The sequence below is a fragment of the Carassius carassius genome, chromosome 34 (genome assembly GCF_963082965.1).
Source record: "Carassius carassius chromosome 34, fCarCar2.1, whole genome shotgun sequence".
Taxonomy (NCBI): Eukaryota; Metazoa; Chordata; class Actinopteri; order Cypriniformes; family Cyprinidae; genus Carassius; species Carassius carassius.
In genome coordinates, this window is record NC_081788.1 from 30,474,663 (window position 1) to 30,500,881 (window position 26,219).

At 36.7% G+C, this 26,219-nt stretch overlaps 2 protein-coding genes across 3 annotated transcripts in view; one reads left to right on the forward strand and one right to left on the reverse strand.

The window, feature by feature from the left end:
* Positions 1–26,219, reverse strand: part of LOC132115013 (phosphatidylinositol 4-kinase alpha-like) — a 65,662-nt gene that overhangs the window by 22,492 nt on the left and 16,951 nt on the right. Inside the window, exons 12-35 of one of the 2 annotated variants that reach the window (XM_059523441.1) lie at positions 21,790–21,890; positions 21,577–21,706; positions 20,865–20,991; positions 19,962–20,057; positions 19,682–19,865; positions 18,891–18,994; positions 17,892–18,060; positions 15,496–15,546; positions 9,314–9,422; positions 9,053–9,189; positions 8,218–8,351; positions 8,029–8,111; positions 7,007–7,077; positions 6,800–6,924; positions 5,401–5,482; positions 5,241–5,324; positions 5,068–5,157; positions 4,464–4,583; positions 3,015–3,029; positions 2,723–2,815; positions 1,699–1,855; positions 1,495–1,622; positions 1,260–1,418; positions 438–589 (exon numbers count right to left, since the gene is read on the reverse strand). In XM_059523441.1, the coding sequence (XP_059379424.1) occupies positions 438–589; positions 1,260–1,418; positions 1,495–1,622; positions 1,699–1,855; positions 2,723–2,815; positions 3,015–3,029; positions 4,464–4,583; positions 5,068–5,157; positions 5,241–5,324; positions 5,401–5,482; positions 6,800–6,924; positions 7,007–7,077; positions 8,029–8,111; positions 8,218–8,351; positions 9,053–9,189; positions 9,314–9,422; positions 15,496–15,546; positions 17,892–18,060; positions 18,891–18,994; positions 19,682–19,865; positions 19,962–20,057; positions 20,865–20,991; positions 21,577–21,706; positions 21,790–21,890 (2,701 nt within the window). The remainder of the gene's footprint in view (positions 1–437; positions 590–1,259; positions 1,419–1,494; positions 1,623–1,698; positions 1,856–2,722; positions 2,816–3,014; positions 3,030–4,463; positions 4,584–5,067; positions 5,158–5,240; positions 5,325–5,400; positions 5,483–6,799; positions 6,925–7,006; positions 7,078–8,028; positions 8,112–8,217; positions 8,352–9,052; positions 9,190–9,313; positions 9,423–15,495; positions 15,547–17,891; positions 18,061–18,890; positions 18,995–19,681; positions 19,866–19,961; positions 20,058–20,864; positions 20,992–21,576; positions 21,707–21,789; positions 21,891–26,219) is intronic. The other variant, XM_059523442.1, reaches the window with a different exon arrangement.
* LOC132115012 (heparin cofactor 2-like) lies at positions 10,401–14,649 on the forward strand. Its single transcript, XM_059523440.1, has 5 exons — positions 10,401–10,541; positions 11,099–12,021; positions 13,431–13,704; positions 14,100–14,244; positions 14,400–14,649. Exons 2-5 carry the CDS (start codon positions 11,100–11,102, stop codon positions 14,589–14,591), a joined length of 1,533 nt encoding a protein of 510 aa, XP_059379423.1. The 5' UTR covers positions 10,401–10,541; position 11,099; the 3' UTR covers positions 14,592–14,649.

Sequence of the window (26,219 nt, forward strand, 5' to 3'; positions counted from 1 at the left end):
ACACTTTTTTTTACAGTAATCATATTTTACAGTATTAGTCATTTTGATCAAATAAATACACCCTTGATGAACAGAAGATCATTCTTTAAAAAGTAATTAAAATCTTACTGATCTCAAACTTTTATACAGTTTCTTCCTGTTTGCAGTGCAAAGATGACTTTTGTTGACATCGATCAGATTTTATTGGTAACAGCCAACAGTATTCTGACTGATTGAGGGAATTGGTTACATTGACATAAAAGTAGACATACAGAAAACTAGTTAAAACACAGATACATTACATAAGTCATTAACACCCTTCCAACTCATTAATCATTAATCACTCTTTTAATGGGAGATTTATGAACCTGCTAAATACTACATGTACAGTACACAAAACACAATTCACAGATAATGGTTGTGTGTGTAAATGGTGCTGGAGGTGTTTAAAGCATCACCTGAATCGGGGTCCTATAGCGGCGACATGACGGTTCAGGCAGCTCTTGGGTCCGCCGACGCTCAGAGACAGCGCCCTCTGCAGGACACTGGTGAAGATCTCCACCTGATCCGCACTGCAGTACTTGGCGATTTCAAATCTCTGCACTAGAAACTAAACACACACACACCGTATGATATGACAATACATTCACTGATGAAGAACAAACAAACAAACAAACAAACATGATGCATTATGAGCGGGAGGGGTGAAAACTTTCAAACAGGATGACTGGTGTAAACTCCTCTTCTTTTTTAACAAAGAAGCTACATATGTTACTACTTACATGTCTCCCAGAAGACAAAACAGAAACAGATCTGGAGAAATGTAGCATGACATCACTTTTTGTTCAACTTTAAACCATTGCTAATGGATGAAGCAATTCTTCTCCAGATGTTAACTGATGGACTGGAGTGATTGTGATGTTTTTATCTGACTCTCATTCTGACGGCACCCATTCACTGCAGGGCATCCATTGATGAGACACTGATGCAGTGCTGCATTTCTACAAACCTGATGAAGAAACACACTCATCCCACTCTCGGATGACCTCAGGATGAGGACATTTTCAGCAAATTTTCATTTTGGGCTGAACTACTGCTTTAATGTAGTGTATTGCATAAAAAACAATGCAATTTTTATAAATAAAAAAAAAGACAATTTTTGCAGATTCAGCCAGGTTTATGTAAACGTATGACCACAGCTGTATATAAATTACACAGACTTGGTGCACACCGTATACATACGATCTACAGTATGAGTGTAATGGCAGTGTGTGATAAACCTCAATCCAGAGCGAATGTGGCGTGACGTTTGGTGGACGAGGCAGAGGTTGACTCTCTTCTGAAGCAGCTAAAGGATCGGCCTCCAGCTCCGTCTCTGAGAACAAGCCCATCTTCAGCTCGACGGTCATCTGCCAGGCGCCCGCCATCTCACGCATGAACTGCACACGCACATGCCATGAGCGCTGCGATCTAAGAGCATGCCACACTGTAATAATCCTGCTTTCAGAGACTCACCTGGACTTCAATCCCATTGCGGGCAGCGAGCAGCCACTCCCAGCAGGCGATGGCCGTCTCCATGCCCTGCTCCGTGAACATCTTCAGAGGAGACCAGCAGAGATGATGCAGCAGCTGAAGATCCCAATCTGAGACAGAGACGTCTGTGTGTCACTCAAACATGATCTGCATCCCAAACGGCCCACACGATCATCTGCGTGCTACCTTTAGTGCTGATGAGCAGCGCGGTCATCTTGAACATGTTCTGCGTGAACGCGTCCGAGTCTTTGGCGTCCAGAGCGTCACTCATCTGAGAAACCATCAGCTTGCTGAGGTTTGACTCATTGTGTGTCACTTTTGCAAACTGCAGCATCCCAGCAACCTCAACACACACACATACAATCGATAAATACATTACAGACACAGACAAATCTTTCAATACCTTTAAAATGATGATATTCAACATTTATTATTAAGCAGTACAGCTAATACTACCGTAAAGTACAAATCCTTTGATGCTAATTATGAAATTAACAATAATTTAAGATAAATGATTATTTAAATAACACAATGAAATTGAATATAATGAGAATTATCAACTTTTTTTTTTACATTTCAGTAAGAATTTGGAATAAAAGTGTGCATAAATAATTTCACAATGCATAAATACATTTCTTAAATGCATCAACAAAAAGTGCATGAATAAATGCATAAATGTAAACAAATATGCATAAATAGTGCATACATATCTAAATGAATGGATAAATGCATGCATCTACAAATATGCATAAATAACTGCACAATGTCTAAATGAATGCATGCATTTAAAAAAAAGCATTAATGCCTAAATGGTAAATGATAATCATTGATAATCAATATGCATAAATAAATGCATGAAAATTCATATATGCACAGATAATTGAATAAATGTATAAATATATGAATAAATAAATAAATGCCATTAAATAAAGTCCATAAATGCACAAATAAATGTAAAAATGCATTAATAAAGCATAATTGAATTGAACTGAAAATGCATAAATAAGTACATGGATACATGCATGAATTTATGGATAAAATGAAAAAAAAAAAAAATAATGCATAAATGTCGAAATAAGCGCATAAAATAAGTAGAAGCACATAAATAAAATGCATAAATAAAAACTAATAAACCTTTTTTTTTTGGTGAAATAGAGTCATATGAAATACGTTGAGATCCACTCATAAACACACTATTGAGCGCGTCTACCTCTCCAGTGTAGCGATTCCGCAGGTTGAGCGACGCCATGAAGTTGGAGTAGTCCTTCTTCACACAGGTGGGCCGCTCGGTCAGCTGGGTAACCTGGGAATGATGGAAACTGACCAGTTAAAACATCCTACTAAAAACATTACGGATGATATTTCTGACTAGAGTAAATCCAGTCATCTGTAAAGATATACTCTTATGAGCTGACCGCTCTACTGTTATTATAACTGCTTTATAAATGACTGAATGAATGAGTTACAGATTAAGAAGCGAGGACAACAGTAACACCACCAACCTGAGGAAAAGCTGCCTGGGGAAAGGGGGCGGAGCACACGACAGGCCACACCCACCCAACCCGCCGCCAGCCAATCATAACACACACACACAGATGAGTTAGCAGCCAGCGGTTAGCAGAGATGGAATGTAACGGCACAAATAAAGTGAATGACAAAATATTACCCATCACACATTTACACATGACATGCTGCAAAAGAACATCAGAACACAAGGCATGCACAAAAACAACATTTAAAAGGCCCAAAAAATACAAGGACAAGCAAGAGCCAAATTGATATTATGAACAACAGTGCAAATGAATATTCATAACGCATGATTGCAGGGATAATCAATATCACACAGCTGAAATGCCATGAGTGTGTTAGCTGGGATCACGTCTGAAATTCCTGGTTAGTTTTAAGCTAAATCATCATTTGTGCAACACTCTTCATAACACACATTGTTTCCAATTAATGACCTTAACGTGGTCCTTAAATGTGCAGTGCATTGTGGGATACAGTACCTCATACAGTATACTTGGTTATACTGAAATGTAGCAGGTATAGTAAATATTACAATGCATCTGCTTCAATGCATACAGAAAATTCCCTTCAGAAATTAATGCATGCATTAACTGCTAGAAGACATTATTACTGCAAACATTAATTTCAAAGTTGTTTTGAAACGATGTGCATTAGGAAAAGAGCTACAGAAAACTGGCTTGACAATTAAATAAAAACGAAATATTTAAATTCATAATAACTGCATAATTGTATTAATGCAAATGTATATTCAAAATATTATTTTAAAATAAGTATAAGACTTTCTTACTTTTTTAGAATTGTGCTTTATTTTTTAAAAATAATGTAAGTGCATGCATAAATGCAATGAATAAATAAATGCATGTAAACTAATATAATGTTTTGACTTTGAGATATGTGTAAAAGTATGCTCAATTGTCAACAATGTCATAATATATATATATATATATATATAATTGCATAACTGCATAAATGCATGTTCAAATAAATGCATATTAATATTCAAATATATTATTTATACACCATAAGAATTAGATTTTTTTTACATTTCTAAGTGTATGGTTACTTGTCACAAAATAATGCATGAATAACTGCATGCATAAATGCATTAATAGAAGCAATTTAAAGTGCACATTTAGATGTTCTGTGAATCTTAAAGCAGTTCAAGATGTTTTGAATTTAGTGGATTTGATTGAGCATGTGGAATAAATCAGTAGTTTTACTAAAGACTTCTTATGAAACGATTGATGATTTTATTCCGATCTGCTAAAGACTCGCTACAGTCTTACCTTAATCTGGCCAAAAACCTCAGTTACCATCTCAGTAACCATCTACCGTAAGAGTACAGCACTGGTTAGCATCAGGACGCGCGTGTGTGTGTGTGTGGGTGTGTGTGACAGGGGCTCGGGGTCAGCTGTGTTTCTCACCCCCAGCGTTGTGCTTTGACGGTTGTATCCCGCGAAGCTGAGAATGCTCTCGGTAGCCATCGCCAAACCCGTGTGCTGAGACAAACCCGACAGCCAGTTCTGATGCTTGTTCAGATACTCCTGAGACACACACAGACAGATTTCTTGAAAGAAATTAATACTTTTATTCATCACGGATGCATTGAATTGATCAAAAGTGAGAGTTAAGACGTTTAGAAGGTTACAAAAGAGTTCCGTTTCTAATAAACGCTGTTCTTTTGAACTTTCTATTCTTCTGTGAATCCTGAAAAATAAAAATGCATCACAGTTTCGTCGAAAATATTGTGCAGCACGACAGTGTTCAACACTGATAATAATCAGAAATGTTTCTCGAGCAGAAAATCATCATATTTTCATGATTTCTGAAGATCATGTGACACTGAAGACTGGAGGAATGATGCCTACAAAATGCATAAATGTTAAATGCATAGAACACTTTTTTATGATAATTAATTTTTTTTTTTTCCTCAGCAGAACCGGTGGGTCTGTAAATGATGAGATAAGGGAGGATGAAGACCATGCAACACATACGATCAAACAAACCACATCTCAGACTTCTCCTCACCTGCAGATGAGATTTGGTCACAGAAGCGGCCCATTTCATGGCCTCCTTCAAGATCTCTCCACAGCGGGCGGCAAAGTCCTTCACGATGCTCTGCACAAACACAAAAAGCGTTTCAAACCAGAGGACACCAGACCGAGCAGACATCCACGACTCCGAGGCTGCGTCGGTCTCACCTCCCGCGCCTCGTGTGTGTCCGGGACCGTTATTCTGTACGGAGTGTCGGGAATGTCGTAGTACGGCTGGTCCTTGTGGATGTCCTGTGTAACAGGAGCCGGGGTTAAGTGACTGACGTGTGAACACTAGATACACTGCTCATGTGTGTGCTGTACTGACGGCGCTCAGGGACAGAGACAGAGTCTGCAGGATGTCCAACATGGTCTTCAAAACCCTTCCACTCCACAGAAGATGAGGAAACCTAGAGGACGGACAAACAGCGAGAGATTGGAGAGATTTCAGCTTCTCCTGTTATTCTATACGACTATACATTATCACTATTACTATTATTACTGCTACCTATTATAATTATTATTAATTATTACTATTATTGCAACAACAATATATAGTATAACATTGCTGTTCAATTTCAAAAATGAAATCGATAAAGAAACTACTATATCAATACTACTACTGTACATAAAATATTAAAATGAATATTTAATAATAATAATAATAATAGTTGTTGTTATTGTTAAATTACAATAAATAAATAAAAATTAGCAATTAAAATCTGGTAATAAAATACCACTATAATGAGCATTTAAATTTAAACTAAACAATTATCATTATTATTACCTATTATTATTATTATTATCATTATTGCTACAACAACAACTATTATTTATTTCTATTATAGTTATTATTATTAATATTACTGATGTTCAATTACAACAATTTTATCAATAAAGAAATACTATAGCAATACTACAATTGTAAATAAAATATTAAACATTTGTATTTCATAATAATAGTAGTAGTAGTTGTTGTAGCTGTTAAATTAAAATAAAAAATATTAAATGTAACCATTAAAATCTGGTAATAAAATACCACAAAATATTGTATTTAATAATAATAGTAATAATAATAATCATCATAATCATAATTATTATTATTATTATTATGGAGTATTACTATTATTATTGCTAAAACAACAAAAAAATATATATTTTCTATAATGTTTTTGTTAAATTACAAAAATGAAATCAAAGAAATTAATATAGCAATACTACTATTGTAAATAAAATACAAATAAGTAAAATCTGATAATAAAATACTACTATTATTATTATTTTTTTTATTAATTTCAATAAAGAAATATTTTACAATAGCAATAATGTTACTGAAAAAAATATATATATAAAAATAACTATTGCTACTGTTGTATTTGTTAAATTGCATTATAGTAACAATACTATTCTTGTAAAAATATATAAAAATTAATAAGTATTTATTAATAATAAGGTTATTTTACAGAACAAAAGTAGAATGATAATACTAATATTTAAGTCAGTTTTAATTTCTTTACTATTATACATTAAACCATAGAGCTTCTATTTTGGCGGCAAACTGCAGGGAGACCTTTAAACTTGAAACATATTTATATACAATTCTCATTTCCAGTTTGGGAAGATGTTTGCGTTTTTTATGCAAACTATTTTCTAATAAGCATTCAGCATTCATCAATTGAGTGATAGGTAGAGAGTTCGAGAACTAGAGAATGTGTGGCTAATCTTACGTCTCGGCGAGTCCTGAGAGGTATTTATCTGCGACCCTGCGGATCCTCTTGTGGGTGTGGTTAAAGTTGACCAATAGGAACTGAGCGTGGCGCTCCAGCTCCTCCTCGTGCTCTTTAGTCTTGGGCTGAAACCGCAATCAATGTGACTGTCAATAATGAGCGATCAATAATGCATTCAGTTCAGTGCTGAGAGATCCTTCCACTCACTTTCTCAGCCATCATCTGCAGGAAAACCTCGAAGACTTTATCCCCCACACAAATCACACACTGCATCATGCCTGCATATCAAGAGAGAGATGCTTATTTTGCATTGCTTTTTGCTTCTTATAACTATTTTTTTTTATCTATTTAACAATAATAAAACAAAACTTCCTTAGATGATTGATTTATGATTCAATTACATTAATTAGTCCATTTCTATTAACTGAATCAAAACTCTGATTTGTTTGTACAATCTTTCTACAAAAAAAGTCACATGATTAGTGTTCATGTTGCATTTCTCGTATCAAAATATAGGTAAATATTTTTATTGTCATATGGGTGTATACAGTATAAAATACAGTAAAAATTGTGAAATATTATTACAATTTAAAACAGCTGTTTTCTGTGTGAATCTGTGTTAAAGTGTAATTTATTTCTGTGATGCTCCGCTGTATTTTCAGCATCATTCCTCCAGTCTTCAGTGTCACATGATCTTCAGAAATCATGAAAATATGATGATTTACTGCTCAAGAAACATTTCTGATTATTATCAATATTTAAAACAGATTAATAGAAAGATCCAAAGATCAGCATTTCTCTGATTATTATACCCCATCATTCGTAAGCATGAAGTAAGTAGATTTTTTTTTCTTTTATGGGGTAGTAATGACGCAAAAAAAAAAAAAAAAAAAAAAAAAAAAATCAACTTTGAAATTGCAAAAATAAATTACATTTTAAATTATATTCAAAGAGAAAGCCGTTCTTTTAAAAAGTAAAAATATTTAGAATATTACTGCTTTTGCTGTATTTTGGATCAAATAAATGCAGGCTTGGTGAGCAGAAGAGAAACATTAAAAAACGTTTGATTGGTATTGCAGATATAAATGAATACATCTGATTCTACATGTACAGTAGGTTTAATGAAAAATATACTTTGATTTTATGAATTTGGAATTTTTAAACTTTTGAATTTTGCTTCCTGTCGTAAACATTTAGAACCTGCTAAATCAACAACATTAAATGCTGACCTGATTTGTCTTTCTGGATGGCTTTGTCCTCAAAGTATCTGAACATCACCTGGAAGCGGTCGGCATCATTCGAGTGCAGCATCCTGAGGAAGAGAATGATTAAAACGCACAGATAGGGAAATGATGCATTAAAAAATAATAATAAATCACCACAATGAGAAGAGCTGGAGGAATGAAAGCATCTCTAACCTCATATACTCCAGTCGGTACACGGACAGCAGGTAAGTGCACATGGCAAAGTCGAGTTTATTGATGAGGGCAGCAGCTTCAGGTGACGGATCCAACAAATTAATGATGGTGCTGCGCAGTTCACTTAACTCCGCCTTCAAAAGGAGATCAGGAACACTTCATTTTGATATTCCATATACACTAAGATATACTGCATGCTATTTTTGTAAAATTGCATGTAAAACACTATGCCGTTTACCCGGATAAAGTAGTTTGCAAACATTGTTGTCACATGATTGAAACACGTGGCATGTCCACAGTATCCAGTTAATTTTTCAGAAATAAATTTGGCTGCTTTGCATTTTTGATCCATTTTTCCTTATAAAAAAAAATTCTGGCAAGTGAAAATCATGCATCTAATAACTTGCATTAACATTTATCCAAAGTGACAAAAGCGATATGTCAAAGAGTCAACAATATTCACAATATATAATTCCAGGTTTGTTATAAAAAGTATAAAAAGTAGAAGCACATTTGATTTTGGGAGCACAAATACTGCACCTACACACTCAACTTTAACACTAAGAGAAAATCGTTTAATAGTTTTTGGCTTTGGTATCCAAACAATTGACGGTAGCCATTGACTGCTATATGTGGTATGGAAAAACAAATACTATGGAAGTGGATGGCTACCGCCAACATTTTGGTGACCCACATTCTAAAAAATATCTTCTTTTGTGCTCATCAAAGAAAAACACACATACAGGTTTGGAATAAATTCAAGTTGAGTAAATAAAAGATTTTGTATCGGGAGGCTGTAAAACAGCACTGGGACTGTAAGAGATTGTTCAGATACCGGAGTAACTGTGTCATTCTTCAGAGCCGAGTTGTACTGGAGCTCTGAACGCAGCGGTTCTCCACTGGGGAATGTGAGCAGCGGAGATTTTGTGGCAATTTCACACACTCCCTCATACCATTCCTCAGGCCACAGACCTAAAACACACACAGACAGAATCCTGTAGAAATACTCTCTCCTCGGGTTATGAGATCTTACTTCAGCAAACCGTACACAAGATGCTTTAATGCTGTCAGAGATGCTGATTATTTAGTTTCTTACCAGAACCTTCCACAGCAAAACCCATGACCACAGAATAGAGCCAGAAATCTCTAAAGAGCTTCTGAAGGCGAGGTTTGGCCTCTTTAATGGGAGGCAACCGACGGGTCAACTGCATAGAAATGAACACAAGACACAATTTAATTTTAAATTTAGAAACATTATGAAAATGTTGGTAGTTCTTTCAAAGAATTATATCTTACAAAAAAACATTGCCACTGTTTGTGCCTTAAGTTTTTTTTTTTTATTCCATTTATTAAACAAAAAAATAATTAAATAAATTTACTAAACTAAAATGTAAATAATAATAAAATAATTGAATATAAAAATTAAATAACTGTTACTATACTATAAATTGTAAAACAATATTCTTATCCCATCAGGGGTTTGTTTAGAGTGGTCGACGGATATTTTGCCAGAGCCGATATATCGGCCGATATTTGGCTTTTTTTTTTTTATTCATTTGCCCATTGTTATGTTCAAATGCTTTAATATGAAAAATACTTTGTCATCTAAAGTAATCCATTGTGAAATTATTACAATTTTCTTAAATATTCACAAAAAAAATTATTATATCGTCTATTGGCCTCCCTGCTTTTTAATATAACCGGCATTGGCTGTCAAAAAAACTAATATCGGTCGACCACTATTTGTTTATAGTCTTTGTTAAACATTAGATATCATCTGCTTGCATCGCCAAAAAATAAAAAAGGTTTAAATGGAGTCCAAATCACTAAATGCATCTACTTTTCCCTCTAAATATAAAAAAATGTGTCAGTGTGTCGTCAAAGCAGGGTTACATGACGTTTAATTAATAGACCGACTGCTTTTCCATGCACTTTTAGAACTAACATTTATAAGCTTGCATGTACTAAATTTTGCAATAAGTAAAATTTAGCCTCCAAGGAAACATACTCTTCAGTCAGATAACAGATCATATCAAGAACATTTTAAAAAAAGAACTGCAACTCTCTGCATACATTGCAGTGTAACTATAGTAATACAAGTCGTAATAGGCCATTTACAGTGTATTTATATTAGTTTGCACCTAGTATTAACGTATTGAGTGCATTTCAAGGGTTAATTGAGTCAGATGAAGGTCTGTGAGGACTGTTTGAACTCGCTGCTGTTTGATCAGCGAAGAGCCACTTCAAAGTCCAGCTGGAGAACGAATCCACAAACAGACGGTCCACACACACACAAACACAGATATTCCAGAGCGAAAGAGCAGGTAAGCAGCTCAAACTAACATAAAAGTTTTCTTAAGACTGTTGACATTGGTGTGATATTTCTGAGATCAACCAAAGGCAAGACTTTAACAATCATTGAAAATCACTGAAAAAAATGTATTGATTATTCTGGATACTGGGTGTCCCTATAACTGTCTATAGCCTAGGATTTACTTAATTTACAAGTCACTTTGTATCAGTGTTGTTATTGTTAACAAACAATAATATTGTGAGAATTTTTAAATAAAATGGAAAATAATATATATATATTTAAAAAAAAAACTAAATTAATATTAAAAAGGTTTCCTTGCCAGCTAACTAAAAATAGTATTTGAAGCATGAAAACTGAAATAAAAACAACAGAAAAAAATTCATAAAACAAACTAAAATTAATATGAATATGAACAATTAAAAAATTATAATAAAATGTAAATACCATAATAGTATGTAAATTTGGTATGATTAAATTTACACTAATTTGTATAAAGGTATCTGCTATATATATATATATACACATTTGTCAATCATTCAGTATTCCCATGTGTGCATTTTTTTATAGGATGTGGTTTGTTCCAGTTATAGTTGTAGCCTCTCTTCTGAGCAACCCCGCTCTAGCTGGGGTCAAAGACCTCAGCTCACACTTTGGTGGAAGTGAGAAGGAAAAGTTGGTGGATGCCCGTGGACTTCCTCCAAAGGGAGAGGACACAGACATTGAGTCCATTCCTCTGGACTTCCATCGGGAGAATACAGTCACAAATGACCTCCCTCTGGAGGGGTTGGAAGATGAAGACTACATCGACTTTGATAAGATCTTAGCGGAGGGTGAGGATGACTATAGTGAAGGTGATCATATAGATGAGATTTCCACTCCTGCACCTGACCTGGACCTCTTTGGGGAGCCCAGTGACCCCAAAATCCGCCGAGCACGTCTGTTGCGGCTCTTCCATGGGCGAACTCGTCTCCAGCGCATCAATGTTGTCAACACCCGCTTCGGGTGCCGGCTTTATCGGAAACTGCGCAATCGACTTAACCAAACGGACAACATTCTGCTAGCTCCTGTCGGGATCTCCATTGCGATGGGCATGATGGCTCTGGGAGCCGGCCCAACCACTCACGAACAACTCTACCAAACTCTTGGATTTGCTGAATTCGTCAACGCCAGCACTCATTACGATAACTCCACTGTGCACAAGCTGTTCCGTAAACTCACGCACAGGCTTTTCCGACGAAACTTCGGCTACAACTTACGCTCCGTTAATGACCTGTACGTGAAAAGAAACATCCGCATACAGGAGGCTTTCCGTAGCGATGCAAAGACGTACTACTTTGCCGAGCCGCAGTCTGTGGACTTTGCTGACCCGGCCTTCCTTGTGAAGGCCAACCAGCGCATTCAGAAGATCACCAAAGGTCTGATAAAGGAACCGCTAAAGACCATAGACCCCAATATGGCAGTGATGCTCCTGAACTACCTGTACTTCAAAGGTGAATCCATTTTAGCACATTCAAATACTGGAACTCATTAGGACTTTTGTTTTGATCCTTCATTTGAATAGTCTGCCCTCATTTCTAGAGCAAAAAAATCATGTACTATTTGAAATGCTTTGAGTACTACCATTGAGTTCAATATTGAGTATTCAGTTTGATGTTAGCCTAACTAAATAGACCAGCATTTTGACTAGGTCAACCAAACGTCATGGCTGTGCTGGTTCGCCAATTTGACCTGAACCAAACCAAACATAAACCAGTACAATTACAGCCTAAGATGGTCTTTTCAACAGTGAAACCTGTGGATCATTGAAGCAAACCCTGCACCTGGAGGGCTACCATACTTCAGACTTCAGTTCCAGCCCTACCCAAAACACCTGGCCGTAATTTTCTAAAACTCTCGAGCACTTTGATTAGCAGGTATGTTTGGTTTTGGCTTAAGCTCAGCAGTGCAGGACTGTAGCCCTCTAGGAGCAGGGTTGTCTTCCCCGGTTGTAGATCTTTGGTAAATATGAACTTCTGTCCAACCAGGGATGTCTAATTCTGCTCCTGAATGGTCCATTTACTGTAGAGTTAAGCTCGAATACATGTTCCTTGGGATCCTGAAGACCTTGATTAGCTGGTTCAGGTGTGCTTAATTAGGACTGGAGCTAAACTCTACTGGATGACGACCTTTCAAGAGTAGGGTTGGCTACCCCTACTGAAAATATTTGTTAAATAGGGACTTCTGTCTCAACCAGGGATGTTCTATCCTCTTTCTGGAGGGTCATTTTCCTGAGAAGCGTAGCTCCAATACAATCCTGAAGACGATGATTAGCTTGTTCAGGTGTGTTTAATTAGGACTGGAGCTGAACTTTGCTGGATGATGGCCCTCCAAGATAAGGGTTGGCTACCACAGCTGTAGATCTTCGGTCTCAACCAGGAGTGTCCACTCCCACTCCTGGAGGGCCAATGTCCTGCAGACTTTAGTGCTAGCACACCTGCTTTGAGGTTTTTTATGATCCTGAAGACTATCTGGACTATCCTGAACTGATTAGCTGGTTCAGGTTCAGGGCAAGAAACTAAACCCTGCAGGAAGATGGCCCCCAGCACTGACTACAACAGCTGTAGATATTTGGTAAACTGAAACTGTTGTATCAATCAGGAGTGTCCAGTCCAGCTCCTTGAGAATCACTTTCTTGCAGAGTGTAGCTCCAACACCCATGCCTGAAAGTTTCAAGTGTTCCTGAAAACATTTATAGTGTGAATTAATTAGCTTGTTAAGGGCTAGAGCTAAACTCTGCTGGAAGGTGGCCCTCCAGAAACCGGACTGCATACCCCTTTTATAAACAAATAAGAAGTCATAAGGAATATTATTACATATATAAAAATACAATCTTATATATTCAATGGTAAAACAAATACAGGTACATGGGAGCAGAAGTTCCCAAAGGAACTGACACACTACCGGCAATTCCGTGTCAATGAGAAAAAGCAGGTGCGTGTTCCCATGATGCAGAACAAAGGAAGCTACATGGCAGCGGCTGATCACGAGCTCAACAGCGACATACTGCAGCTGCCCTACACCGGAAACACCAGCATGATCATCGCCGTTCCTCAGAAACTCTCCGGAATGAGATCCCTGGAGCAGGAGATCTCCCCAACTCTGATCAATAAGTGGCTAAACAACATGACCAACAGGTAAAGCACTTGCCATAGGTCTGAGACCAAGTTACAAACAAGTCACTTTAATGTCTCCGACTCAATGACTTGAAGATGATTTAACATGAAGTTGGAGAAGTTCATGGATTAATATCTTTGTTGGGTTATGGAACAACACTGCTATCAACCTCTTAGACACTAGAGATAAGTTCAGGTGTAACCAATATTCTTATTCCCATTTAATTTCCCTGAATTTCCACTTTTAGTGGTACTTTATGGTTTGGAATATAGTTTGGTCTTTGGTTTATAGTTAGGGTTGGATGTTAGTGTTGGAGCTTGATAAGAATATTGATCCAGAAATGCATCCTTCTTGGGTAAATCATTCTCCAGTAGTCTTTTTGGCTGTGCATAGTCTTAAAATCTACCTCTGGTAGGACTCGTGAGGTGGTTTTCCCACGGTTTAAGCTGGAGCAGAACTATGACTTGATTGAGCACCTGAAGGAAATGGGCTTGACAAACCCATTTACTGAAAAGGGTGACTTTTCACCAATGACTTCCGAGAAGGTCATCATCAACTGGGTAAGAGAACAACTGACAAATTCAACTCATAACTTGTTCTTCTGCTACTGTTGAGAGTACTTTAGTGCGCCTATGTCTACAAAACATATTCTTTGATCTTTCATTGCACCATCATAACCTTCTTTTCCAGTAAACCTTCTCCTCTTCTCTCTCAGTTTAAGCATCAGGGCACCATTACAGTGAATGAAGAAGGTACAGAGGCCGCAGCAATGACACACATCGGATTCATGCCTTTATCAACACAGACGCGTTTCATCGTGGACCGCCCCTTCCTCTTCCTCATCTACGAGCATCGTACGGGCTGCGTTGTGTTCATGGGACGTGTGGTAGACCCTTCACAGAGTTAATCAGATGCATATACACAATACAGCCGTGCAATGGCCGATGCATGACTGCATAAGAATGAAACTACTTGATAAAACAAACAATCATTCTAATCCACTTAAAGTGAGTTTTTTAAAGAACTGCTAGTGAAATTTAAAAACAATGATAAACATCTATGTATTTTTGAAGCAGGACGTGTTGTTAAATAAAATGAATCAGAGGACTGGATTATTGAATTAATCTGATCAAAGGGTGAATGAAAACAACACTCGAGTACACTAACAACATGGAAGAACATTTTGCAAGCATGGTAAATATTTGTCAGGAGTTAAAGTCTAACCACAGGAGCTCAAGATCTAATTACAGTTTCTAGACAGACACGTGAAAAATGAAGCATATTAGTATCTGATTACAAAAAAACGAGCAAGATTTATCTAACTTAGGTACTTTCATGCTCTTGAAAATTTACTCTTTGATCTTCAAAAGGCATGCTATCCCTAAGAGAGCTCATAAATCATTTAAAGGAAACATTTTCCTTTCCACTAACATTTGCATATTATAATCAGATGTAAAACAGGCCCAGAAGAAAATATTGCTATTTTTACTTTTGTTTCAGTGTGATAAAGAACTCAATCACATTTGTCAAAGTTACTTACCAAAACATTTATACAATTTATACAACTTTATGCCCTACAGTATAAATATTATAACAACAATTTTATAATATTATAAATTACGTACTATAATACTGTAATTGTAATATTCTTATATTAAATGACATTAAATAAAGTGTATTCAATATTTTGTTAATACAAAATCATTACGTTTTAATTCCAAAAGCATAATTGCAGCACCTCCCCTTAAATAAAATGCATATAAAAGAATTAAATGAGACTCGGCTGTTTAAATATTGTGTGTGTGTCTTACCACAGCGATTACAGGAATGAGGACGCCTAGATTACCAGCACTGCTGGACGCCTAGAAATAAAAATAATAACTATATTAAAACAGCATTCGAGATGCACTGAATCCTATTTGTGTCCCTGGAGCACAAAAGCAGTCTTAAGTCTCGGGGGGATATTTGTAGCAATAGCTAAAATACATTGTATGGGTCAAAATTATTGATTTTTCTTTTATGCCAAAAATTCTTAGAATATTAACTAAAGATCATGTCCCATGAAGATATTTTGTAAATTTGCTACCATAAATATCAAAACTTTGGATAACTTTAAAAGGCAATTTTCTCTATATTTAATTATTTTTGCATCCTCATATTCCAGTTTTTCAAATAGTTGTATCTCGGCCAGATATTGTCCGATCCTAACGAACCATTAATTAATGGAAAGCTTATTTATTCAGCTTTCATATGATGTATAAATCTCAATTTCGGAATTTCACACTTAAGGCTGGTTTTGTGGTCCAGGGTCACGTTTATTAGTAACTGTATGTGTAAGGTCAGACCGCAGGTCAAACGAGAAGGGTCTGTCTGCAGACTTGCACTCTCAGACACTTGTGCTTTCACTAGCGACATCACTTGCAGATTGTTCTATTTATTGATAACTTTTTGTTTGAATCTCTCAAGATTTTACAACAGTAGCCAGGTGGTGAAGACAAGAAAAAATAAACTAAATTACAATGTCACTTGCAATCGCTACTTGCACTCTCCGCTACCTGCGACGTCACTTGCAATCGACACAAATCGTGCGTGTTGCCAACGGAGACAAGACACTGTGGTGGTGATTAAATGATTGAAACTAAATTAGTTCTATAACGTACAGGGTCCTGCAAGAAAAAGACAAGACCGGCAAATCCGTGGCCACAGAACAGCAGAATATGAACGCAATGCACAGTCTTTCGTTAAGCGTTTTCCTCCCGTAGAAAAAACAAACACTTAATATGGCATAACATATTAGGATACAGAAAGTTCAATTAAAAGAGCAAATACGATATATAGTTATTATTTAATGTACTACAAGGCAAGCAGATGGCTATGAATAAAATGCGCAAACTTTGTCCTCCCATACAGCAAAACGCTTAATGTGGCCTAATAACAGACTAAGATGATAAAGACAATTCAGTAGGCCTAGTCTATATGTCTTGTTGTTGACTCAACGTATATACAGACCAGCAAAGATGAATTAAGTGATTTTAAAAGGATCAACTACGTACAGGCAAGCAGACGAGTACAGAACGCAGTGCGTTAAATTGTACATTAAACGTTTTCCTCCTAAAGAAAATCATTATAAATAAAACACAATGTAGGTTAATGGACAAAGACGGTGAAATAAACGAGTTGTAGACAGCTTATTCTATATGGAAAAATGCTTAACGCGAAACTTTGGGTGTTGCGTTTATTGTGGGTTCACCTGCGTGCCTTTACATATTAGTTATGTATTTTAATAATATAGAGAAGTATATTGACTTTGGCCTTTATCATCTTACTACCGTATTTTCCAGACTATAAGTCACACTTTTTTTTCATAGTTTGGCTGGTCCTGCGACTTATAGTCAGGTGCGACTTATTTATCAAAATTAATTTGACATGAACCAAAAGAAATGAACCAAGAGAAAACATTACCGTCTACAGCCACGAGAGGGCGCTCTATGCTGCTCAGTGCTCCTGTAGCCTACACTGAAGACATAGAGCGCCCTCTCGTGGCTGTAGACGGTAATGTTTTCTCTTGGTTCTTGGTTCTAAATTAATGCAACTTATAGTCCAGTGCGACTTATATATGTTTTTTTCCTCATCATAACGTATTTTCACTCAGGTGCGACTTATAGTCCGAAAAATACGGTATATGCATATTCATTAAAATAATTAACTGTATATTTAATTAGATATTTTAATAGAATCTTAATACATTAAGCCATGTTAAGTGTTTATGTTTTTCTACGGGAGGAAAACGCTTAGCGAGAGACTTTAGGCGAACGTTCATATTCTGCTGTTCGGTGGCCACAGATTTGCCGGTCTTGTTTTTTTCTTGCAGGACCCTGTACGTTATAGTACTAAATTAGGTTTAATCGTTTAATCACCACCACAGCGTCTTGTCTCCGTTGGCAACACGCACGATTTGTGTCGATTGCAAGTGTCGCAGGTAGCGGAGAGTGCAAGTAGCGATTGCAAGTGACATTGTAATTTAGTTTCTTTTTTCTTGTCTTCGCCACCTGGCTACTGTTATAAAATGTTGTGAAATTCAAACAAAAAGTAATTAAAAGTTAAACTAAATAAAGATTGCAAGTGATGTCACTAGCGGAAGTGCAAGTGTCTGAGAGTGCAAGTGCAAGTCTGCAGCCAGACCCTCTTGGGTCAAACACAGACTGACTTTGAGGGCCGGTCCTTTATCACTGGCGCGTTCACTGGCTCTCTTGCCCTCCAGGCCGAGCTGAACGAACAGCTCCAGCAGATTGACCAGCAGCTCGTCCACCAGCTGCTCCCCCTGCAGGTTAGCCGCGATATTAGCCAGAGCGTTTATCACAGCTAGAGAGCAGTGCCTGCACAAACACACACGCTTTATATTAAACCACCACCAGAGACACACTGGAAGCAGATTTAATAACAGAACAGAAGTATAAATCACTTAAAATATCATAGCGATATTGTAACTTCCAGAAAGTTCACTTGGGCTGCGATGATGAATCGATTCTGTAATTATTGCGATTCTCTCTGGAATTGATTCTGAGCTATGTTAGTGAAAGCCAAAATCCTTTGTAGTAAAATTATTCTGATACACAAAGTTAATTTACATAACTTCAAGAAAAGTTCATATAAGTAAATAAATTCACTATTTTAGAATATAATTTTATAATATTATAATTTTATGATTTATAGTAACAAAACAATTACATCTATTAAATATTATAAATGATGTATTTAATATTTTATAAAACATTACTGAAAGTCAAAACCAATAAATCCTCCAAAAAGTATTATTTGTGAACATACCTTTAAGACAAAAAGGATATAAAAAGAACGAAATGGGAATCAGCTGCATAAATGCACACATACAGAAATCTAAAAATATACAATTGCATAAAAAATAAATAAATAGCCTGTGTAATTATTCTTATTCTAAAGCTCAGAGCAAGGCTGGAAAATGGTAATGAAAAACTAAATTATGACTGTTTTGGGTGCAAACAACCTTGACAAATATTATGAATTGGCTTAAAGAAAAAATAAAAACTACAGTAGCATTACATTTCTTATTTTAAATGTTAAAATGCCTGAAACTTCCTCAGATGCTATCAAGCATTTCTCAGACACTACCTGGTGCATTTTTTATGCATTCAGTTTAATGCATGCACGCACACACACACACACACACCTGTATCCGTGGTCTTTATAGTCTTTGGTGGCTGAATACACCACATTACTAGCTTTCACACTGATCTGCTGGAACAGGTTCCAGACCTCCTGATAGATGTATTGCTGCAGTAAAAACAACAACAACAAAAAAAACATGATACCTGCTCCATTTTTTCAGATCAAGATCAGGGATTAAAATTAACCCACCAAATGCAGGTGAAAAAATAAACAACCATGGTGAGTAAAATAAAGACTCACTGCAAAATGAATAATGCAGTAATTTACTGTAGTCAATTTAGTAGCAATTTACTGCCATATTCATGGTAAATGAAAGAGAAATAAGATTGAAATTAGTCTTAATTCATTAACAATTCAATTAATTGTATAAAATATTATTTTTTTTATATAATTAGGCAAAAGCAGTCTTAAATCTCTGGGATATGTTTGTAGCAATATCCAAAAAGAAAACATTGTATGGATCAAAATGATTGATTTTTCCTTTATGCCAAAAATCATTAGGATATTAAGTAAACATAATGTTCCATGAAGATATTTTGTAAATTTCCTTCCATAAATATATCAAATAAAAAAATACTACTATGCATGGCAAAGAACTTGATTTGGACAAGTGATTTTCTCAATACTTAGATTTTTTTTTTGCACCCTCAGATTCCTAATACCAAATAGTTAAATCAATGGAAAACTTGACACTTAAGAGACACCCTAAAAGTTTATTTCCCGTACTGTCAATAACTGTAATCATGCTTGAAAATGCACAGCAGCGTAAATCATGAGACATGAGCTCCTCACGTTCCCTGTGATGACCATGCAGCCCAGCTGGTCTATGATCAGCACGTCTAACTGCGAGGGCGGCTGGCAGAACTTCTGCTGCAGGATCTGCAGGATGGGCTCCATGACTTTAGGACAGTCTCTCATGGCCACAGCGATGTGACCGAGCGCACGGATGGTGTGATCCGGGATGAGATGAGCCTCCCTGAGGAGAAACACACTCGCCGGAGTCAACAGAACCACATCACATCACATTACTCAGAGAGAGAGACAGAGAGAGAGGGTGTGTTTGTTTCCTCACTTGTCGTTTTCCTGGGAGATGTAGAGCCGGTTGGACAGGCTGGCTAAGAACGCCTCCACTATTACAGGATCCATAGTGAGGCCAGCATTCAGACATCTGCAGAACACAGTCATGCTTTACATTTCAATGGTTAAGTTTACATGCACCGATTTACAGACTATTTCAGTTCATATGCATCCTAAACCATGCAATCCGATTCACATCTTCATTTACACGTGCATTACATTAATTCCTAGGAAACTAATACCGCATATTTTAGTTTTGAGATACAATCATAGTTTTTATTATTTTTAATTAGATTATAGTATAGTAATTAAAGTTTATTTTATTATAGTCTATACAGTTTTATTAATATGTATTTATTCGTTTTAGTTCTATTCTATCATTTATTAGTTGTAGTTATTTTAATTTTAAGTTAAATAAAATAATTAGTTTAATTTTTAAGATTTTATTTTATTTTATTTCATCTAACTTTTATTATATTGCAAGTTTTTATGATTGGTGTTTTTTTTTTATAAAATTTGGCCAAAACATTTTGAATATACATCATTTGTGCGAAGAAAGAGAGTACTTTGTTGTTGTTGTTTTTTAGTGTATATATATATATATATAATTTTTTTTATATTAGAGTATGTTAAAAAAACATTATGACTGTCAAATTACAATACTCATATTCATGTCTTAATTTCTTGATTATAAAATGTTAAATTATTATCATTGCTATTCTGACAGGAAAATTGCAAACAGTCTAGAAGCGTATCTCATTATTAGTTTGTGCAGATGGTTGGCACATGCTGTGTACCATATGCACGCTATAACTTATAAATGACTCAAACTCAGAGCAAATGCAGAGATGGATTTCATTATAAGTGAACATCAGAGAATAAGAAAGCGGAGGCAGACCTGCAGATGTTGTCGATGGAGATGTCTCGGAGCTGCTCGTACATGGACTGGTCTTTCCTGTTGGACAGCAGGTTGAGCATGGACTGAGAATGTTCATTGGTCACGTTAATTTTGATCCCACCGCCTCCTAAAGGAAAAGATGTGAAAAGAGAAGCAGACTGAACAGCATCTACAGACAGGTACAAAGACTGTATATGAGATATGTGAGCGGAGCAAAAAAAAATGTGGCATAAATAAAATGCATAAATAATATATTTTACAAATATTTTTTAAATGCAATTAATTTAATGTGACCAATAATGATGCTAATAATAAAAATAACAATTATTAAGATAACATTTTTAGGCCTTTAAACATTACAATATTATAATGTATTGTAAAATTAACATTATTACTGCAATATATTCAGTACTAAATGTAAATAGATTTTTTTCTCTGGCATTTTGTGCCTTTAAATATTATAATAACAATAATGTATAATGCATTATAATAATTTATATAAAATATTATAACATAACATTTTTAACATTCTATTATATTCAATGTTGATTATTTGGTGTTTTAATGTCATGCCAGCTTCCTTGACTATTTTCAAGGCAAGTTAAAAGTATAATATAATATAATATAATATAATATAATATAATATAATAATTTTGTACAGTATTTGCATTCACTAGGAGCAACACAATAATTAAATGTATTAAAGCCTCACCGGAGCTGCACTGACTGTGGTACTTATAGAGTTTGATCAGCACCGCTGACGGAATCACCAGGAAATCCTTCAGAGACGTGCTGGCGGAGTGAGCGATGACGGGGAAACGCTCACACAGACGTCCTAAACCCTGAGACACACACACACACACAGACCATTGAAGAGCTCTCTCTCACACACACACACACACACAGATTCTCCGACGCTCTTCACCTGTAAGCAGCAGATGAGCAGTGGCATGTGAGCGATGATCACTTTACTGGACGTCTTTGACTGAAGTTTCTCTGACAGTTTAGTGCACAAATTCTCAGCTCCTGAAAGAACAACAGCATGAGAAATAAGGGTTGTAAGAAAATATCGATACATGTATCGCGATATTTTGTTTGGCGATACTGTATCGATTCTCAAAAAATAAATATTGATATTTTAAAAAATAAATCTAGATTCATAGCAGTTGTTTCATTTTGACTTTATATCCCGACAACTAGATGGCGGTCTTCATCTCTGAACTTAAAAAGTGACAGGAAATACCAGCACGCCATTAATGTTAGCGTTAATATAGTTCGCTGTCTGTGTGCCAATTCCACGTTTTTGATGTATTTTCCATGTAATTATAAACAAACTAAAAACCTGTGAAATCCAAGATTTTCAACATCTGTATTTATTTATTTGTTTTACAATTCTTTTGTTTTTTTAAGGAATCCTGCCAATACTTTATTTTTCATTGACATTAAGCAGATGTAAATTTTCTTCGGATCAAAATTTTATGACATTGTTACAATTGTAAACATAAACCTTTAAAGCAGGGTCTAAAATAAACATGGTCTTTTTTTTATAAAATACATTTTATACATATTGTACAAAACTCAAGAATCCTGCAAGCACTTAAATTTCCCCCCTTACATAGTGCACAAAAGTTCAACAATGTTAAATGTTAAAGGCACTGATTATTGGAAATGCAGATCCCACGGTGTTCCAGTTAACCCAGAATCAGAAAGAGCTTTATTGCCAAGTATGCATACGCATAAAAGGAATTTATTTTAGTGACATAAGCTTTCAGTACACAGAGACAATAACAACAACACACAGACAAAAAAAGACAAGTATTCCAAAATAAATTGTATGAACAGTTGTGCTATAGATTTTAATGGAATAGAATAGAGTGAGATGCAGTGATGTACTAGGATGGAGGGTACCAAACAAACAAGGGTATTGCACATCTTCATTGAATAAGTGGGGAACATTTAACTGTTTATAATGTAGATATCCTGGAGGGAAAAAAAAACTGTTCTTGTGTCTGACTGTCCTGGTATTTGCAGCTCTGAAGCGCCGGCTAGATGGCAAAAGTTAAAAGATGGGAAAACTTGGATGTGAGGGATCCAGAGTGATTTTCTGAGCCCTTTTCCTCACTCTAGATGTATACCGTGAGAGTCCCAATAATCCTTTCAGCAGTCCAAACAGTTCTCTGTAGTCTTCTTACGACTGATTTTGTAGCCGAACCAAACAGGGGGGTTTCTCCTAAAGTCCACGATCATCTCCACTGTTTTGAGCGTGTTAAGCTCCAGGTTGTTGAGACTGCACCAGACAGCCAGCTGCTCAACCTCTTGTCTGTAAGCAGACTCATCACCGTCCTGGATGAGGCCGATGAGTGTCATCTGAGAGGTATTTAGAGGTGCAGTCGTTGGTGTATAGCGAGAAGAGCAGTGGGGAGAGGACACATCCCTGAGGGGCACCAGTGTTGGTGGAGCAGCTGTTTGACATGAATTTCCCCAGTCTCACTAACTGTTGCCTATCTGTCAGAAAGCTGATGATCCACTGACAGATAGAGCTAGGAACAGAGTCCACAAACAGGATCCTCACATAAGTCCCTGTTTTGTCCAGATGTTGCAGGATGAAGTGCAATCCCATGTTGATTGTGTAACCCTTTTTCACCATAGGCTCGTAATGAGGAAAGTACGTTATACAGCAACGTATAAAGTATTAAACCCTCTTAACCCTGATGCTTGGTAAAATGGTGAAAGAGACATTCCATTGTATAACAACCCTGTCTAAGAACATTATGATTCTCACTATCTCTCTGCTGATCAATGGGTACCTGAAAGGATATTCTTGATTTTAAAACATAAACTATTACTACACAAAACACTGAGCTACACAAATACAATGGCTGGTGAAAGAATAAACAACAAGAACGCTATAGCTCAATTTCCTCCTTTTGTATTTTGCAAAGTTCACATAACAGTTGAACAGTAAAGAGCAAATATGAAAATAAAACCCAGTTTGAAGAAGAAACAAATAAAAAAAATAAAACCCCAGGGAATAAAGTCAATAGTCTGTGATAACCTGAGTGCACTCTTATTTTTCAGTTCTTTTAGCAGGCCTGCATTAAGTTAGTTCGTTGGCGCGCTTAATGTTGGAGCTCATAAAGTGAGGAAAGCAACAATACCTCCTTGCGTGAAGTGAAAAGCTCAGATCCTACCGCGTCTGTAACTCTCTCTCTCTCTTGTCAGACGAATTCCCAGTTGCAAACGGCACCGCGAGGGATAATCAGCGCCGTCCGTCCAGCATCGACAGTCAAACAGTCCCCAATGACGAAACCGTCCGCGTCCGCCATCGAATCTCTTCCCGATATCGTCTCCTCTCGTCCAGCAGGCAAACGATGTGTATGCAGTCACTCCCGCGACTGTGTGACAGTAACGTTACTCCAGTGGTATTTCACTTTCCCTCAGTCACAAACTCCTACGCAGAGAGCGCATTTTCTGATAAAACAACTTATAGTCCAACTTAAAGCGTTAAGCCAACAAACTCGGTGTTAACAGCAGACTAGCCCTCGTGCTCAGTCTCGTGCTCAGTTTCGTTTTTCTTTTTTTTTTCCCCCCTTCCTGTTTCCGTTCTCGTCCTTCCCTCTCGCGGGATTTCACAAAGTTCAACAGCATACTTTATTAATCACTAAATCTCTAAAATTAACAGATTGATTAGTGAGCTTTTCTCATGTGATGAACCATCCTTAAAACACTTTGAAGAAACACAACTTAACTGTTAAATTGCCAGGCATATCTGAACAGCAAAGAAATAATTAAAGGATAAATCTTCTTGCATATGCATTAAACACTATCAAACAAAATACAATAACCCACATATTTCAGAAATAAACAAAATAACAGAAGGACTGATATTGATCAGGTCATTACACTCTCCCCCCACCAATATAAGACATGCCCTCATGACTTGGTGCTTTAGAAATGTAAACACAACACAACATATTAGTGAGTATAACCTTAAGTGACTTGCACCTAAAAGATCACTGGGCACTTATCCACTTATAAAGGCAAGAAACATATCTCGTAATAGGAGCTTTTATAAGACTTGGATGTCCTAATGTGTCATATGTTAATATGGATGGAGCTCTTCTGACTCTCTGAGTTCTGCTTGTCAGAGTTTCAGGCTTTGTACCATCTGATAACATTTGAGTTTCCTCATTAACAACTTCTTTTCTTTGAGTCTTTTCTCTTATTTCACCTGTTTCATGTGTCCCCGTTTCTCGACTTGTCATCTCAACAGACTCTGGTTGAGACCCTTCTTTGTCTGTTACTGTTCCCTCTGTAACCTCTTGAATTTCTTCTGGCTGTGTCACCTCTTGACGCTCAGTCACTTCATCCCACACCATATCCAGGTCCAAGCTAAATGGTTCTGACATTTCTTTTTCTACTCCAGTCCTGTTAGCTTGGGCAGATAAGTCATAGCACATCTCACTTTCTTCATCCTCAGAATCTGTGTACTCTTTCCCATGACAATTATCTGGTTTTTCTTCTTTATCTTTGTTCTCTGATGTCTCTGATGAAACCTTGCCTCTCTCTGACACACGGTTACGAAGTTTATGAAGTCTCTTTCGTTTCTTTCGAAGGACTCTCACACCAGGTACAGGGTCAACATCAGGTGTCGGATCCAGGCATACATTTTGTCCAAGAGGCAGGATGTGATTTCGGTGGAGAATTTTGATAGGTCCATTTCCATCTTCTGGTTTCAACCGAAACACTGGTAAGTTTGGCATCTGACTGTCCACCACATAAGGATTTGAAGCCCAGCGGTCTGCTAACTTATGCTTCCCCTGCAACCCTAGGTTCCTTATCAAGACTCTGTCTCCAGACAACAGCTGTGAACACCGAATCTTCTGGTCATACCTCCGTTTATTTCCTTTGTTCTGCTTGGCCGCAATGGACTCAGCAAGTTCATAGGCAGCTTTTAACTCCTTTCTCATGTCAGTTACATACTTTAGGTAAGTTTCCTGCCGTGTGTCATCGCTGGATGTCCCAAAACACAAATCCACTGGGAGCCTTGCCTCACGCCCGAACATAAGGTAATAGGGCGAAAACCCAGTAGCCTCATTCGAAGTGCAGTTGTAGGCATGGACAAGGTGTCCAATGTGCTGACCCCATTTCCTCTTACTGCTTGGCTCCAGAGTCCCGAGCATGTTTAACAAAGTCCTATTAAACCTCTCAGGCTGGGGGTCTCCTTGAGGATGGTAGGGCGTGGTTCTTGATTTTTCAATCCCAAGTGTGCCAAGTACTTCATGTACAAGTCGACTCTCAAAATCTCTCCCTTGATCACTGTGCATCCTCTTTGGCAATCCGTAATGGACAAAG

Bases quoted from the DNA above. Each gene is read 5' to 3' on its own strand.
- LOC132115012 (XM_059523440.1), top strand. From the start codon at position 11,100: ATGTGGTTTGTTCCAGTTATAGTTGTAGCCTCTCTTCTGAGCAACCCC. The intron at 13,705-14,099 runs GTAAAGCACTTG...TACCTCTGGTAG, and splicing joins CTAAACAACATGACCAACAG to GACTCGTGAGGTGGTTTTCC. The intron at 14,245-14,399 runs GTAAGAGAACAA...CTTCTCTCTCAG, and splicing joins AGAAGGTCATCATCAACTGG to TTTAAGCATCAGGGCACCAT.